Source organism: Schistocerca serialis, chromosome 4 (assembly GCF_023864345.2).
Source record: "Schistocerca serialis cubense isolate TAMUIC-IGC-003099 chromosome 4, iqSchSeri2.2, whole genome shotgun sequence".
In the NCBI taxonomy this organism is placed as follows: Eukaryota; Metazoa; Arthropoda; class Insecta; order Orthoptera; family Acrididae; genus Schistocerca; species Schistocerca serialis.
Genome location: NC_064641.1, coordinates 839,368,926 through 839,384,347, shown reverse-complemented (window position 1 = coordinate 839,384,347; position 15,422 = coordinate 839,368,926). Strand labels below are relative to the sequence as shown.

Below are 15,422 nucleotides of genomic sequence, written 5' to 3'. Positions count from 1 at the left end.
TCGTCAAAGTAAGTAAAGAATTACTAAGCAACTGTTCCCTACGCTTTCGAAAACATTTCGATGCTTTAATTTTTCTTATTATACACTTTTCCCCTCATTTGCTCATACTTTCTCTGTTCAATTGAAATTAATTTTTTTCGCCCGCTACCGCCCCTAAAATTTTGCCGCTCTTAGGTGGCCGCCTAATCTTGCCTAATGGTAGAGACGACTCAGCCGGGGACACAGCAGCACTGAAATGGAGTTTAGTGAAAAAATGGGCACTTAGAATGTTTTGTATTTCCACTCTCTCTCTGTACATATCCAAGCATGTCACGCCAGTTTGATGTCTGTTCCACGCCACCTTCACGATGTTGACTATTTAGTGGCCTACATTGTATTTGTCTCCGGACATGTATTTATAGGACTTTTCTGTACTTTTGACCAGTGCTTTAGGGCCTACATGTAAGAAAATTGAACAATTTTTTTTAAACAGACGCTGTCTTTAGTTTTGAGAATGAACTGAGCTGGATGGCACTAGCTGGAGACTACTAAGTGATTTTCTGTACCTCACCTGCTCACTGTTCTGCGGTGTGTTGCAGGCCGTCGGCGTGCCTGAACCGGGACACGGTGCTGGTGACGGCGGTGATTCGGCACGCGACCGCCGCCAGGAAGGGCGTGCTCAACAGACTCCACTATATACACAACGCCACGCTCATGGTGAGTACCCACACACCCTGTCCTGAAAGTGTGCACAGCGTAGCTCGACAGTATCGAATGAGGTACACTATTGGCCATTTCTATTGCTACACCAAGAACAAATGCAGATGATACACGGGTATTCGTTGTACAAATATATTATACTAGAATTGACATGTGATTACATTTTCACGCAATTTGGGTGCATAGAACCTGAGAAATCAGTACCCAGAACAACCATCTCTCGCCGTAATAACGGCCTTGATGCGCCTGGGCATTGAATCGAACAGAGCTTGAATGGCGCGTAGAGGTACAGCTGCCCATGCGGCTTCAACACGATACCACAGTTCATCAAGAGTAGTGACTGGCGTATTGTGACCACCCAGTTGCTCGGCCACCATTGACCAGACGTTTTCAATTGGTGGGAGATCTGGAGAATGTGCTGGCCAGGGCAGCAGTCGAACATTTTCTATATCCAGAAAGGCCCGTACAAGACCTGCAACATGCGCTCGTGCATTATCCTGCTGAAATGTAGGGTTTCGCATGGACGGAATGAAGGGTAGAGCCACGGGTCGTAACACATCTGAAATGTAAGGTCCACTGTTCAAAGTGCCGTCAATGCAAACAAGAGGTGACCGAGACGTGTAACCAATGGCACCCCTTTACCATCACGCCGGGTGATACGCCAGTATGGCCATGACGAATACACGCTTCCAATGTGCGTTCACCGTGATGTCGCCAAACACGGATGCGATCATCATGATGCTGTAAACAGAACGTAGATTCATCTGAAAAAATAACATTTTGCCATTCGTGCACTCAGGTTCGTCGTTGAGTACAGCATCGCAGGCGCTCCCGTCTGTGATGCAGCGTCAAGGGTAACCGCAGCCATGGTCTCCGAGCTGATAGTCCATGCTGCTGCAAACGTCGTCGAACTGTTCGTGCAGATGGTTGTTGTCTTGCAAACGTCCCCATGTGTTGACTCAGGGATCGAGACGTGGCTGCACCATCCGTTATAGCCATGCGAATAAGATGCCTGTCATCTCGACTGCTAGTGATACAAGGCGGTTGGGGTCGAGACATGGTGTTCCGTATTACCCTCCTGAACCCACCGATTCCATATTCTGCTAACAGTATTGGATCTCGACCAACGCGAGCAGCAATGTCGCGATACGATAAACCGCAATCGCGATAGGCTACAATCCGACCTTTATCAAAGTCGGAAACGTGATGGTACGCATTTCTCCTCCTTACACGAGGCATCGCAACAACGTTTCACCAGGCAACGCTGGTCAACGGCTGTTTGTGTATGAGAAATTGGTTGGAAACGTTCCTCATGTCAGCACGTTTTGGTGTCGCCACCGGCGCCAACCTTGTGTCAGTGTTCCGAAAAGCTAATCATTTGCATATCACAGCATCTTCTTCCTGTCGGTTAAATTTCGCGTCTGTAGCACGTCATCTTCGTGGTGTAGCAATTTTAATGGCCAGCAGTGTAGTATCTACACTCCTGGAAATGGAAAAAAGAACACATTGACACCGGTGTGTCAGACCCACCATACTTGCTCCGGACACTGCGAGAGAGCTGTACAAGCAATGATCACACGCACGACACAGCGGACACACCAGGAACCGCGGTGTTGGCCGTCGAATGGCGCTAGCTGCGCAGCATTTGTGCACCGCCGCCGTCAGTGTCAGCCAGTTTGCCGTGGCATACGGAGCTCCATCGCAGTCTTTAACACTGGTAGCATGCCGCGACAGCGTGGACGTGAACCGTATGTGCAGTTGACGGACTTTGAGCGAGGGCGTATAGTGGGCATGCGGGAGGCCGGGTGGACGTACCGCCGAATTGCTCCACACGTGGGGCGTGAGGTCTCCACAGTACATCGATGTTGTCGCCAGTGGTCGGCGGAAGGTGCACGTGCCCGTCGACCTGGGACCGGACCGCAGCGACGCACGGATGCACGCCAAGACCGTAGGATCCTACGCAGTGCCATAGGGGACCGCACCGCCACTTCCCAGCAAATTAGGGACACTGTTGCTCCTGGGGTATCGGCGAGGACCATTCGCAACCGTCTCCATGAAGCTGGGCTACGGTCCCGCACACCGTTAGGCCGTCTTCCGCTCACGCCCCAACATCGTGCAGTCCGCCTCCAGTGGTGTCGCGACAGGCGTGAATGGAGGGACGAGTGGAGACGTGTCGTCTTCAGCGATGAGAGTCGCTTTTGCCTTGGTGCCAATGATGGTCGTATGCGTGTTTGGCGCCGTGCAGGTGAGCGCCACAATCAGGACTGCATACGACCGAGGCACACAGGGCCAACACCCGGCATCATGGTGTGGGGAGCGATCTCCTACACTGGCCGTACACCACTGGTGATCGTCGAGGGGACACTGAATAGTGCACGGTACATCCAAACTGTCATCGAACCCATCGTTCTACCATTCCTAGACCGGCAAGGGAACTTGCTGTTCCAACAGGACAATGCGCGTCCGCATGTATCCCGTGCCACCCAACGTGCTCTAGAAGAGGTAAGTCAACTACCCTGGCCAGCAAGATCTCCGGATCTGTCCCCCATTGAGCATGTTTGGGACTGGATGAAGCGTCGTCTCACGCGGGCTGCACGTCCAGCACGAACGCTGGTCCAACTGAGGCGCCAGGTGGAAATGGCATGGCAAGCCGTTCCACAGGACTACATCCAGCATCTCTACGATCGTCTCCATGGGAGAATAGCAGCCTGCATTGCTGCGAAAGGTGGATATACACTGTACTAGTGCCGACATTGTGCATGCTCTGTTGCCTGTGTCTATGTGCCTGTGGTTCTGTCAGTGTGATCATGTGATGTATCTGACCCCAGGAATGTGTCAATAAAGTTTCCCCTTCCTGGGACAATGAATTCACGGTGTTCTTATTTCAATTTCCAGGAGTGTACTCCACTTAACACTGTTATAACAACACTAGCGTTTCTCACATACAGTGGCGGAAAAAAATGTAGATTAATGAAATTTCTCGAATAGATTTGTCTAGATAGAATGTTTTGGTGATTGACATTGCCAGACCACAGTTTAATGTCAGCAAGAGATACGCCATTACAAATTCGAAATGCTGGCACATTATTAGAAGGCCTAACTGCCACAGCGTTCAGTAGTAGAATTGAAAGGTGTACGCACAGTGTTGTACAGGTGCCGGATGTCCTTTTATGGGATGGAGTTCCATGCCTGTGGCACTTGGTCGGACAATACAGCGACAGTTAATGCTTTTTGAAGATGAGGCTGTAGTTCTCGTCCAACGATGTCGCATATGTGTTCGACTGGTGACAGATCTGGTGATCGAACAGGCCAAGCCAACATGTTGACAATCTGTAGATCATGTTGGAACACAACAGAGGTATATGGGGGAGCTTTATTCTGTTGGAAAATACCCCCTGGAATGCTATTCATGAATGGCAGTACAATAGGTCTAACCACCAGATTGACGCAGAAACTTTTAACCAGTGTACGTAGGATAGCCAGGAGAGTGCTCCTGGTCTCAAACGAAATCGCATCCCAGACCACAATTCTAGGTGTTGGTCCACTGTGTCCAGCACGCAGACATGTTGATTACAGGCCCTTCACTGGTCTCCTTCTAAGTCATGAATGGCACCGAGGCATAATCAGCTTTCATCGGAAACACATTAGACCTCCACCTTGTCCTCCAATGCTCTCTCCCTTGACAATAGTGAGGTCGCCAGTGACGGTGGTTTGTGGCCAGTGGAATGCACGCCACAGGGCACCTGTCTCGGAGCTGTCCTTAAAGCAAAATATTTGAAACAGTCCGTTGCGTCATTGTGGTCCCAACTGCTGCGGATTCTCTACGATGGGCCGGAGCCATACGCCGAACACGATAGTCTTCCCTCTCGCCAGAGCCATGCGGACGTCCGGAGGCCAGTCCCCTTGCGACCGTACATCCTCGTAACCACCGCACCGAGCGAGGTGGCGCAGTGGTTAGCACACTGGACTCGCATTCGGGAGGACGACGGTTCAATCCCGTCTCCAACCATCCTGATTTAGGTTTTCCGTGATTTCCCTAAATCGCTTCAGGCAAATGCCGGGATGGTTCCTTTGAAAGGGCACGGCCGCTTTCCTTCCCATTCCTTCCCTAACCCGAGCTTGCGCTCCGTCTCTAATGACCTCGTTGTCGACGGGACGCTAAACATTAACCACCACCGTAACGACCGCAGTCAGCAATCGTTTACAGTGGCTACATTCCTGCCAAGTCTTTCTGCGATATCACAGAAGGAGCATCCAGCTTCTCATAGCCATATCACACGACCCCATTCGTACTCAGTGAGATGATAATAACGACGTCTTTGTCGCCTTAACGGAATTCTCGACTGACATCCACTCTCAACGCCGAATCACAATGACTGTTACAGACTGTATTTAAAGCAAACCTGGTTTGCATCCTTACGGTGGCGCTTCTAGCGCCACTCTTATGCGATTGGCGTATAATATGAGTAATCATCTTTCAGATGTACGAAGACACCTTCCTATTTTCGTTTGTATTGTGACGTTTTTTCCGTCAGTATATTTCTTACCTTAGCGAGTCTACGGACAACTTTCAATCTTATCAGTCAAATTCATTTTCAGAATCCTTTTGCAACACTGGATCTCATACGTTTCTACTGTTTACATTTCTGCCTTTTTTTCACATTTAACGACTCACTTCTATACAATTCTGCGCCCGAAACGCAACCTATCTAGATCCAAATTATCCGGACACCACCAACTGTCACAAGAGGCTGACCAGCAAGTACAAAAGGAAGCAACGAGTATTGTGTTATCAGCAGAGAAGCATTAACGGCGCAATGGGTCGGTCAGCATGGTTCAGGGGGTCGGTCAGCAAAGTTCAGTAACGTCGAACGTGAACCAAATTCATCACGGACATTTAAACGCTTCTAAAGCTTCCGAGGTCGACTAATGGTGATGTGCTTGTGAAGTGAAAACGCGAAGGAACAATCCGGCTAAATAAAGACGAAGCAGACTTTATGTTCTTACGAGCAGGAACCATTGCGGAAGACGGTTAGAAAATAATGGCAAGAACTCGGTGGAAGGAATCACTCGTGAATTACAAATGCGTTACTAGCAATCCAGCTAGCGCAATGACTGTGCGTGGATAGTTAAAAGGAATGAGCTACAGTAGTCGAGGGGCTCCTCAGAAACCAAACATTTCTGTAAAAATTGCTAAGCGACACTGGAGGTGTTGTAAAGACCGACGTCACTGTACGGTGAATCACTGGAAACGAGTTATTTGGGGTGATAAATCATGCTTACCCTGTGGCAGGTTTTGGTACCTACGAACGCTTTCAGAACGGTGCCTGCAGTCGTGTGTAGTGCCGAGATTAAAGTTCAAAGGAGGAGATGTTACGGTATGGGGGTATTTTTCGCAATTAGGATGTGATTCCCTTACTGCGCTTGACAATGATGTGAACACACTTCACGCAATGCGTATCGCTTACAGTAGAGGAACAGTTCGGAGACAATGACTGGATCAGCACGACAATGCACCTGTCAAAAAGTGTCGTCTGTGTAGCAATGCTATGTGGCCAAAAAAGTTCCTGAAATGTTCTGGCCTGCACAGAATCTGGACCTGAACGCAATGGAACCCCTTTGGGATGGGTTACAACGTAATATTTCACTCGAGGCCCCAGTGTCCTAGTCTCTTGAGGAAGAATGGGATACTATTCCTCCACAGATATTCAGAAACTTACTGTCCAGCTGAGTTCAAGCCATGATAACGGAGAAGGGTCGACACAGCCTGTATTAATGTCTACTAATAGTGTGCGAATACTTTTGATGTGATAGTGTAAATTGTCAGAATTTTCTTTGTAAGATTAGTGCCTCCTTTTTATATTTACCTTGCTTCCTCTGTGTGCGTTTGTCTCCATGGAAGCAGAACTCTTTCACTTGCTTTCCTACATGCTGGATATTTTGATGTTAAGTTTGTCACTGGTCTCACTTCTGGTGCTCCTACAGACTACTAGTCTACATTCTGATTGTATTCTGTGATCTGTAGACCTTTCCATTCAACAGGTCTTGTAGATTTTCCTCACTTTCACAAAGGGCATCAATGTTATCTTAATCGAATTTCGCTCACCCGGCTAGCCGCGCGGTGTAACGCTCTGCTTCCCGAGAGGGAAGGCGTGCCGGTCCCCGGCACAAATCCGCCCGGCGGATTAGTGTCGAGGTTCAGTTTGCCTGCCAGCCTTTGGATGGTTTTTAAGGCGGTTTTCCATTTGCCTCGGCGAATGGGGCCTGGTTCCCCTTATTTCGCCTCAGTTACACTACGTAGGCGATTGTTGTACAAACACTGTCTCCACGAACGCGTGCATCGTAATTACTCTACCACGCAAACATTTTGGTTACACTTGTCTGGTGTGAGACGTTCCCAGGGAGGTCCACTGGCGGACGAAACGCACAATAACCCAGGGTTCGGTGTGGGGTGGTGGTGGGGTGAGTGGACTGCTGTAGCCTTTTGTGGGGTTATGAACCACTGAGGGCTACGGCGTGGACGAAGCCTCTCCGTCGTTTCTAGGTCCCCACTACAATCGAATTTCTGTCCTTTCTCCTCAACTGCAGTTCGGCATTAATTTCTTATCACAGTATTGTAATTGGGTCCATTATTAGTACAGAAGCGGGATCAGTTTCCTCCAGACTTATTAAATTTATTTATTCACTATTAACTCGATTTGGATCGCCTAAGCCAGTCTCAAGTGATAGGTCACTATGAAGTGGGTCAATTCACATCATCCGTTTTAAAAAGATAGGGCGTTTCCCCTCTTAAAAAGAGACCAGGTTGCCGCCGTTACGCATTATTACGTCGGACTCACTGTCGGTGCAAGTTGTACTCTGCGGAAGGTTTGACACGGAGTGGTACGTCAAATGAACTGCAAAGCTAAATTGTAGGAAAAGTACACTTAATTCTTCCCTGTAGGATTTGGTGGGGCTTGCTTACCACATATGTTCTAAAGCTATCCCCACTGAATTTCTTCTCTGTAGACCTTGGCTCCTAACTGTGCGACAGTGAATGTTGCAGTGACTTTCAGGGATACTACTACACTGCTACAATAATGTTTCCGTACATGGGATGGCATCAAATTCATTAATACAAAGCAAAATGAAAAAATTGCGTCTTCACAATCAGCCCCTTACGAAAGGCAGTTTGAACTCGTTAATCAAAGGAACGATCGCTGAATGTGAATACCGCTGAAATGCCTGACCTAGCAGGACAGAACGGATTGGGTTGTGGAAAGGGGCCAAACTAAGTTGCTGTCAGTTGTACTCAACATACAAACTTTATTTATCAACACAAAAAACTCAAAACTTTAATCGACCTCCTTTGATTAACTTTAGCTCGGCTGAAGGCCACACTCAAAATCCAAGACACTAGGCCGAAGCAAGAAATTGAAATACAAGGTTCTTCTGGAGGTTTCACTCAAGAATATTTTCTGAATCTTCAATCTAAACAGGCTGAATGCCTTAGCAATTTAATTTTAATGGAACTTGGCTAGAGGCCCCTTATTAAGCAATAAGAAGAGTTTCAATCAAGAGGCAGAAGACCTTATCTTAAAACATTTCATGCAAAATTGGGCCGAAGGTCCGTACAAAAGGAAAACTATCTTGTGCCTTAAGCGCAAGACAAGAACATTAATTTAAGAGATTTTAAAGCTAGGCTGAAGGCAGCTCATAAGCAAATAATTTAATGGGTTAAGGCCTAGAAAAGAATTTCAATTTAAGTGGCAATAGGCCTTAGCTTAAAACATTTCATATAAAATTCGGCTGAAGGCCCCATATAAAAAGTAACAATCTCATGCCTTAAGGGCAAGACAAGAACATTAATTTAAGAGATATTGATACTTGGCTGAAGGACACACATCAACCAAATAACTAAAATTCAGACAGGGAAATTACTATGTAACACACAAGGGCCGGCCGGAGTGTCCGAGAGGTTCTAGGCGCTACAGTCTGGAACTGGGCGACCGCTACGGTCGCAGGTTCGAATCCTGCCTCGGGCATGGATGTGTGTGATGTCCTTAGGTTAGTTAGGTTTAAGTAGTTCTAAGTTCTAGGGGACTGATGACCTCAGACGTTAAGTCCCATGGTGCTCAGAGCCATTTGAACCATTTGAACACACAAGGAACGGCGCCCGGTAGTTTCCACGGGTCGTCCTGAGATTGCAACACTAACGCCCATTTAGGTGAGACAGGCAGCCTGTCCAACGACTTCTTAATCTGAAGGCAACCCAACCGACAGAGAGCCGACCGACCATCAACAAAATCAGTTCAGCTTCAGGCAACCAGCAAACGACCACAAGACCTCAGTACAACGACACACGGAATATTGGCGCCCGCAACGATCAACAACACCTCAGCTGTAGAGCTACACGCCGCCCTGGAAAGCAACAACATGACGAGGAAAATACACTGCCTAAAATTACGTCAACGACCAGGGCAGGTAACCGGAACGTCAACGGCCACAAGGCGGAAGCTACGGCAGGTCAACTTCAGTAACGGGGAATAAATAAAGTTAAACTGCATAGGAAGACGGCTGGAATCCAAGCCGACTTAAATACACACACGTTGTTGCTCGCGGAAATGTACCAACAGCGACTTCCCGGATCAAACGAAGAAATGTAAACAGTTGAGGCTCGATAATAGCTTTAGTGAGGACTCAACTTTCATGTCCAAGATCGGTGGGCGACGAACTTCGTGGCACTCGCAAGCAGCACCTCACACTAAAACCACGGGTGTACACCGCCAGTGGCCTCGGCCAGAAACGCGCGATGGAAACTTCCTCGCTGCTCCACGCCAACCGACCGACCGCGCAGACCCGGAAACGATGAAAAGACCAAATACAGGTCGGTGGATGAGATGACCAACCGAGCAACCAACCAACGGTCGTTCCGCTCCAATCTCCCTCCGTCCGACAGTTCATGTGTGTCGCCAGCGGTCGGCGAGCACTGAAGCGCTCCGTCCCCGACTTCACTGCTGCCACGTCCCGATTGCGCTGCTGGTTCGTCTCCAACTGACTGCCAGACACACGACGACCCGGAAATACTATCGGTCGCTCCAGAGATGGTACGACAGTGCACTTATCGATACGCGCTGCTGCTGCCGCTCATTGCCAAGCCAGTCAGGAAGTTAATGACGCCAGTAAATGGAATAAGAAAACGAGGCGGCAGTACGTAATATGAGATGATAAACAATAAATGGCATGAACACGAGCCGTGCAGGGCTCAACCACCCTTCGAGCATCATAATGTTCACGACATCTGTTTCCATGTTTCTTCAGTCGCACGCATCAACTTTATGTTGACAATGTGTATTGCAGAACCAGAATTGATACAGTTTCCTGAGGCAAAATTACACTTCAGCTCAATTTTGCTTAACAAAATTACCACTCGTTCACACTTGTTGCCTGCATGAATGCTAGTCTTAGAATTTGTAATTGGCTATTCTATTCCCACCTGCATGCACTTCTGTGATTGGTCGGTTAAGTCCACCAATCATTCATAACATTAAATTATTGCCTTTGTTGATCTTTGCAGATCGATATGCAGTTACTGAAATTTTAGGGCCGGCCGCTGTGGCCGAGCCGTTCTAGGCGCTTCAGTCTGGAACCCCGCGACCGTTATGGTCGTAGGTTCGAATCCTGCCTCGGGCATGGATGTGTGTGATGTCCTTAGGTTAGTTAGGTTTAACTAGTTCTAGTTCTAGGGGACTTATGACCTCAGATGTTAAGTCCCACAGTGCTCAGAGCCATTTGAACCATTTTTTGGAATTTTAGTTACATTATCAGTGTGGGTTATTACTAAAATTTAATGTTAATAATAGAAGTTATGCATCTCGTCGCCAAATCTGATAACGGTACTGCCTCCTCTCTGTCGTCGCTCATGGACAATTCAGAGCATTCTGATCTCTTTCCCACACTCCTCATCCATATGTCATCATCATGTGGAGTACTTATTTTTCTTACCAGCTTGCATAGCTGTCGCAGCAGTATGCCATAACCCTCACAAGGCCATTATCTTCCTGCCATTTATGTAAAACAACGCAACATGTCATATGATAATTAGCCTGTTGCTTGAAGTATTAGATTATTTTACATAAATGATGAAGACTTTTGTCTTATTATATGTCCATACATTTAAACAAGTATTATACTAGGACGGTATACTCGTAAAAGGAATAGTGTTGATTGGCGCACTTCATAGTAATATATCATCTGAAATCGCGTCAGTGATGAATACATAAATTTATTCGCAGTCTAAACAAAACATGTTGTCCATTGCAGTAATTGCAGTAATTAGCCAAATCGGCTGCTGGCGACGTGAAGATGACTTAAGCTAAGGCCTTAATAAGTTGTAGGATATGTGCGATAAGCTCCATCGTCATCTGAAACAAAGACACGAAATCTAAATTTTACAAGGTAGTAGCATATCCTGTCCTGCTCTACGGACGTGAAGACTGGACTCTATTACTAAACCCTCAGTCAAGGATCTGGTCAACAGGTATGAGATTCCTAACGAATATCTTAAAGGTGTCCAGGCTGGATCACGTCCGAAACGAAGATATTCCGCAGGAACTGAGTGTCCTTTATACTCATGAAAATTCGAAGGAGAACTGAAAATACCATGATGACAGAATGGAGGCTTTGAAGTATCCCACTCAAATGCTACGATATAAGATCGCGAAACATGGGCTTTATGGTTCTCTCGCTTACTAATCGAAGCGGTGAAAAAATTCACCGTTCTGTAACCAACCTGCCCATTGCGAAATATTCAACCCTTCCTATTGATGACATAATTTCAGGGCAAATGAAAGAAAAAAGAAAAGTGTATAGCGTTCGACCTTGCAGCCAATCAGCACTGCAGTTACATTGGTTGGTGTTGTCCTTAAAAACAGGTATTGCCATTGGTTCTGCCTTCTCTTCCGCTAATTGTACTTTTCTGATTGGTGCTGCCATTTTTATAACCCAAAGTACAAGACAGGTTTCCGCTATCGGAAGTGAAAATGCACTAAGGTATAGCGCATGCATCCAGTGACAATATAGTTCATCTACTTGCAGTCATCGACATAGCTGGTCAAATTTCTCGTGCTCGAACGCTCCTTGCGTAATGGTCCTCTTTTCTGTGCAGTTCGCTACAGCCGAGCACATGGTTTACTGTGTGTGCGACAGAGATGTCATCGCTTTCCGCTCTTATCGCCCCAGACACCACGGAGAAAGGTATAACGTCGGTGTGAACACCATCGCTACTACTGACAAGGCAGTGTTAAGTCTCAGGCGTAGAAAAAGCATTTGTGTGTGATGTATTTAAGTGACCCACTGGTCTTCACCATAGAGACGATCTGGCCGCTCACGATTCTTACACGCAACTTAATTCGAGTATGAGAGAAACCACTTCGAACAGACAGACAGACTGGTATAAACCCATTACGAGCTGCCGTATCCAACACGTTCAGAGCACTTACCTTTTTCTCATGTCAATATGAGATGATACGACGTTCTTTGTTGACATATAAATTCACGTAGTCTACATTTAAAGCTCATGGTCATATAAATAGCTGCAGTTCATTACAAAAAGCATAACGTTTATACATATTGCGTCCAGCTGAAAAAAAGAGAATCTGCTTTTATTATTATTCCTGACCATGTTAATGTAAAAAACATGAATATTCGGCAGTTCATTTGAACATTAGTTCTTGGTTTTAAAGATAAAGTGTATGGTCATAGAAACAGCTTTACTTCATTACAAACACAATAATTTTTAAACATATTACCTTCAGTTAAAATAAACAGAATCTATCCTTACTAATAATCCATATCATGTTAATCTGAAAGCAGAAATAAGTCAGCAGTTCATTTGAAGTTTTGTTATTGTTTAAAATTTAAGTATAAATTTCATGGTCATACAAACAGCTGCATGCCATTGCAAATACTATAACTCTGTACTGTTTTATTCCTGGGCATTCATGTTAATGCCAATTTTGATTGAAGTATTTGTTCCTAAATTTATTGTATTATATGTTAATATATGAACAGACATCAGATCACTTGAAGCTTGTACTTGTAGTAATTGCTTTATTTATTTCGTTTATTTTGAGCCTTAATGTTAACACAAGTATCATTAAAGTATTTGCCCATACATCGCCTTTAATACATACAAACAAAACAAATGACATCTCTGAGCAAAGTAGCCTATGTAATATATTTTTGTCAAGAGCTTTAAAACAAGCAACAGTTGTATAGCGCATAGTGGATGTTGGCAGAGTTTCGCCATAACAGTGTCAATGCATACAGATTGTGTAAATGTGTGTGAAACGATGTATCAACTGGCCATCAAAATGGAAACAGACAGATGGACACCAACAGAAAAAGGGCTCATAAGGTTGCAGTAAGTACAAAACTAAAATTTTGAATCCATATCGACAGACAATACTCATGGCGATACGTTAAAGCGTGTTCCATCTTCTTGTCACAGAGCCATCACCCAGCATTATGCTCGAAATAGTGATGTAACTTCCAGGAAACCATGTGAAGATGAACCTGGAAAGGTTCGAAAATCTTTTCATTGAATAATAAATAACTATTCAAAAAAGTGAATAGTTGTAGTTTTATTTATTTATACGCATTTCTTTTTTTCATATTTAGCATCAGTTTCTTTTAACGCAAACGTTACATGGTTCAAATATTTAGGTGACTTTAGTACATATAGCATACCATTCATTTGCATCCAGTCTTCTAGTACTGCCTGTTACAATGTCGTATGCTATCCAAGCGTAGTTTGCGCTATAATTGGTACATTCTACGAATGCTCTCCGTACAGTGGTGAATAGGAGTAATTGAATCGATATAAACCAAATCGCATACAACAGTACTGACTGCTTTGTGTGACTGAGTCCATTGATTTACTTCATGTCGGAAATACAATAAGCAACCAACACAGTTTGACAAATAAGGTACAAAACAATACAAAAACAAAAACACTAAAATAAGTTCATAAAAGTAGTACTGCGAGGGCGTCGCATAGGCACAGTTGATGTGAGGGCCACCTCTCGCTGCTGGCAGCTGGGCGCCGAGCTGACGAAGCTTCGCGCAGAGGTGAACGGCGAGGTGGAGCTGCAGCTGCAGCAGGTGCTGGACCTGCTGGCCGGCACCAACGCGCACTCCGTGGCGCTGCACGGCGGCAACTGGAGCGACGCGCCGCTCCAGCTCTCCGAGCAGCCCCTGCTCACCGACCTGGACCTCGCCAGCTGCCGCATCGCCAACGTCAACATCAGTAAGTGAGCCGCGGCTGGACCAAACCTTTATATACGGGCAAGTAACCCGTCGTAGCAATTATTACAGTCCTCGTAGTGCATAAGGCCTGTCTGTGTAATCGTATAAAAGGCCACTTGTGTGGTCGCCATCATGGTTTACTTTCTTCAATTTCTGAAACAAATCCTGCAGCATATACCGCCGGAAAAAAATGCAGCACCCTCAAGGCTCAGGTCATTTTATTGCCAAGTGACGTGATAGGTAGTTCATCATTGTGGGAATATGTGATGACAATTTCAAATGAAACAAACTCCTCACAGTGAAGAGTGCCAAAACAATCTCATTAGTACATAGTGTACAACCACCCCCCCCCCACCCCCTCTGGCCGAAACGCAGCCGAATACTCTCTAGTGCAAACGATGCCCAATGGCATCCTGCGGTAGATTTTTTCAAGCACTTTGCACTTTTTATTGCAATTCGGCAATGGCACTTGTATGCTCTGGTGAACGGGTATCCGCTTCTCCACGTCCCATACATGAGATCTGGTCATCTTGAGTAAGAAAAGTTGTTGTGCACCCTGGAGAGACTGTTTGTGGACGTTCATTCTCCTTCTGAAGAAGTACATCACCTTCCTGTCGAAGAAGTGACAGGGGGATGGGCGTAACAGCCTATGCATTATAGTGGCTAGCCGGCCGGAGTGGCCGAGCGGTTCTAGGCGCTACAGTCTGGAACTGCGCGACCGCTACAGTCGCAGGTTCGAATCCTGCCTCGGGCATGGATGTATGTGATGTCCTTAGGTTAGTTAGGTTAATTAGTTCTAAGTTCTAGGGGACTGATGACCTCAGAAGTTAAGTCCCATAGTGCTCAGATCCATTTGAACCATTTTATAGTGGGTAATGGTTACTTTACCCTGCAGAAACACCAAATGTGACCACGAACTGCGACTGCTTACCCGCCACACCGTGAAGCCTGGGGTGACACCCGTGCATCGTGAATAGCACACTCACCAGTTCCACGCTGATCACGTGTACATCCGTCACTGTCATACAGACAGAACCTACTCTCACCACTGAAGTCAATATGGTGCCCTGCACTCTCCAGTCAAGTTTCTCACAACACCAGAGTAACCCTGATTGACGGCGTCGTGGTGTCAGTGGTAACGTGGCCAGAGCCACACTTGATCTTAATCCTGCCACAAGTAGGCGGTACCCAGTGGTCCCTGGTGGTACATCAGGTGAATCATGTGTCCAGATTTCTTCCCTCCATGATGTTCGGTCGATTATTGCTACTTTCACAATGCGTTGATCTTGGTGTGTGTGTGCGTGTGTGTGTGTACTACGTGGACGTCCAGAAGTTGGGCCACAGTATGGCAATGTTCCACCGGCTACTACTGAAACAGTGACACACCACCGATATATTATACCCAACATGTGCAGCAACGCGTCATTGCGTCCATC

General features: G+C 46.2%; 1 protein-coding gene across 1 annotated transcript in view; it reads left to right on the top strand.

The window, feature by feature from the left end:
* The window catches only part of LOC126474803 (toll-like receptor 2), a 323,566-nt gene that overhangs the window by 152,769 nt on the left and 155,375 nt on the right, over positions 1–15,422 (top strand). The window contains exons 4-5 of the mRNA XM_050102274.1: positions 579–696; positions 13,777–13,987. Of these exons, the coding sequence (XP_049958231.1) occupies positions 579–696; positions 13,777–13,987 (329 nt within the window). The remainder of the gene's footprint in view (positions 1–578; positions 697–13,776; positions 13,988–15,422) is intronic.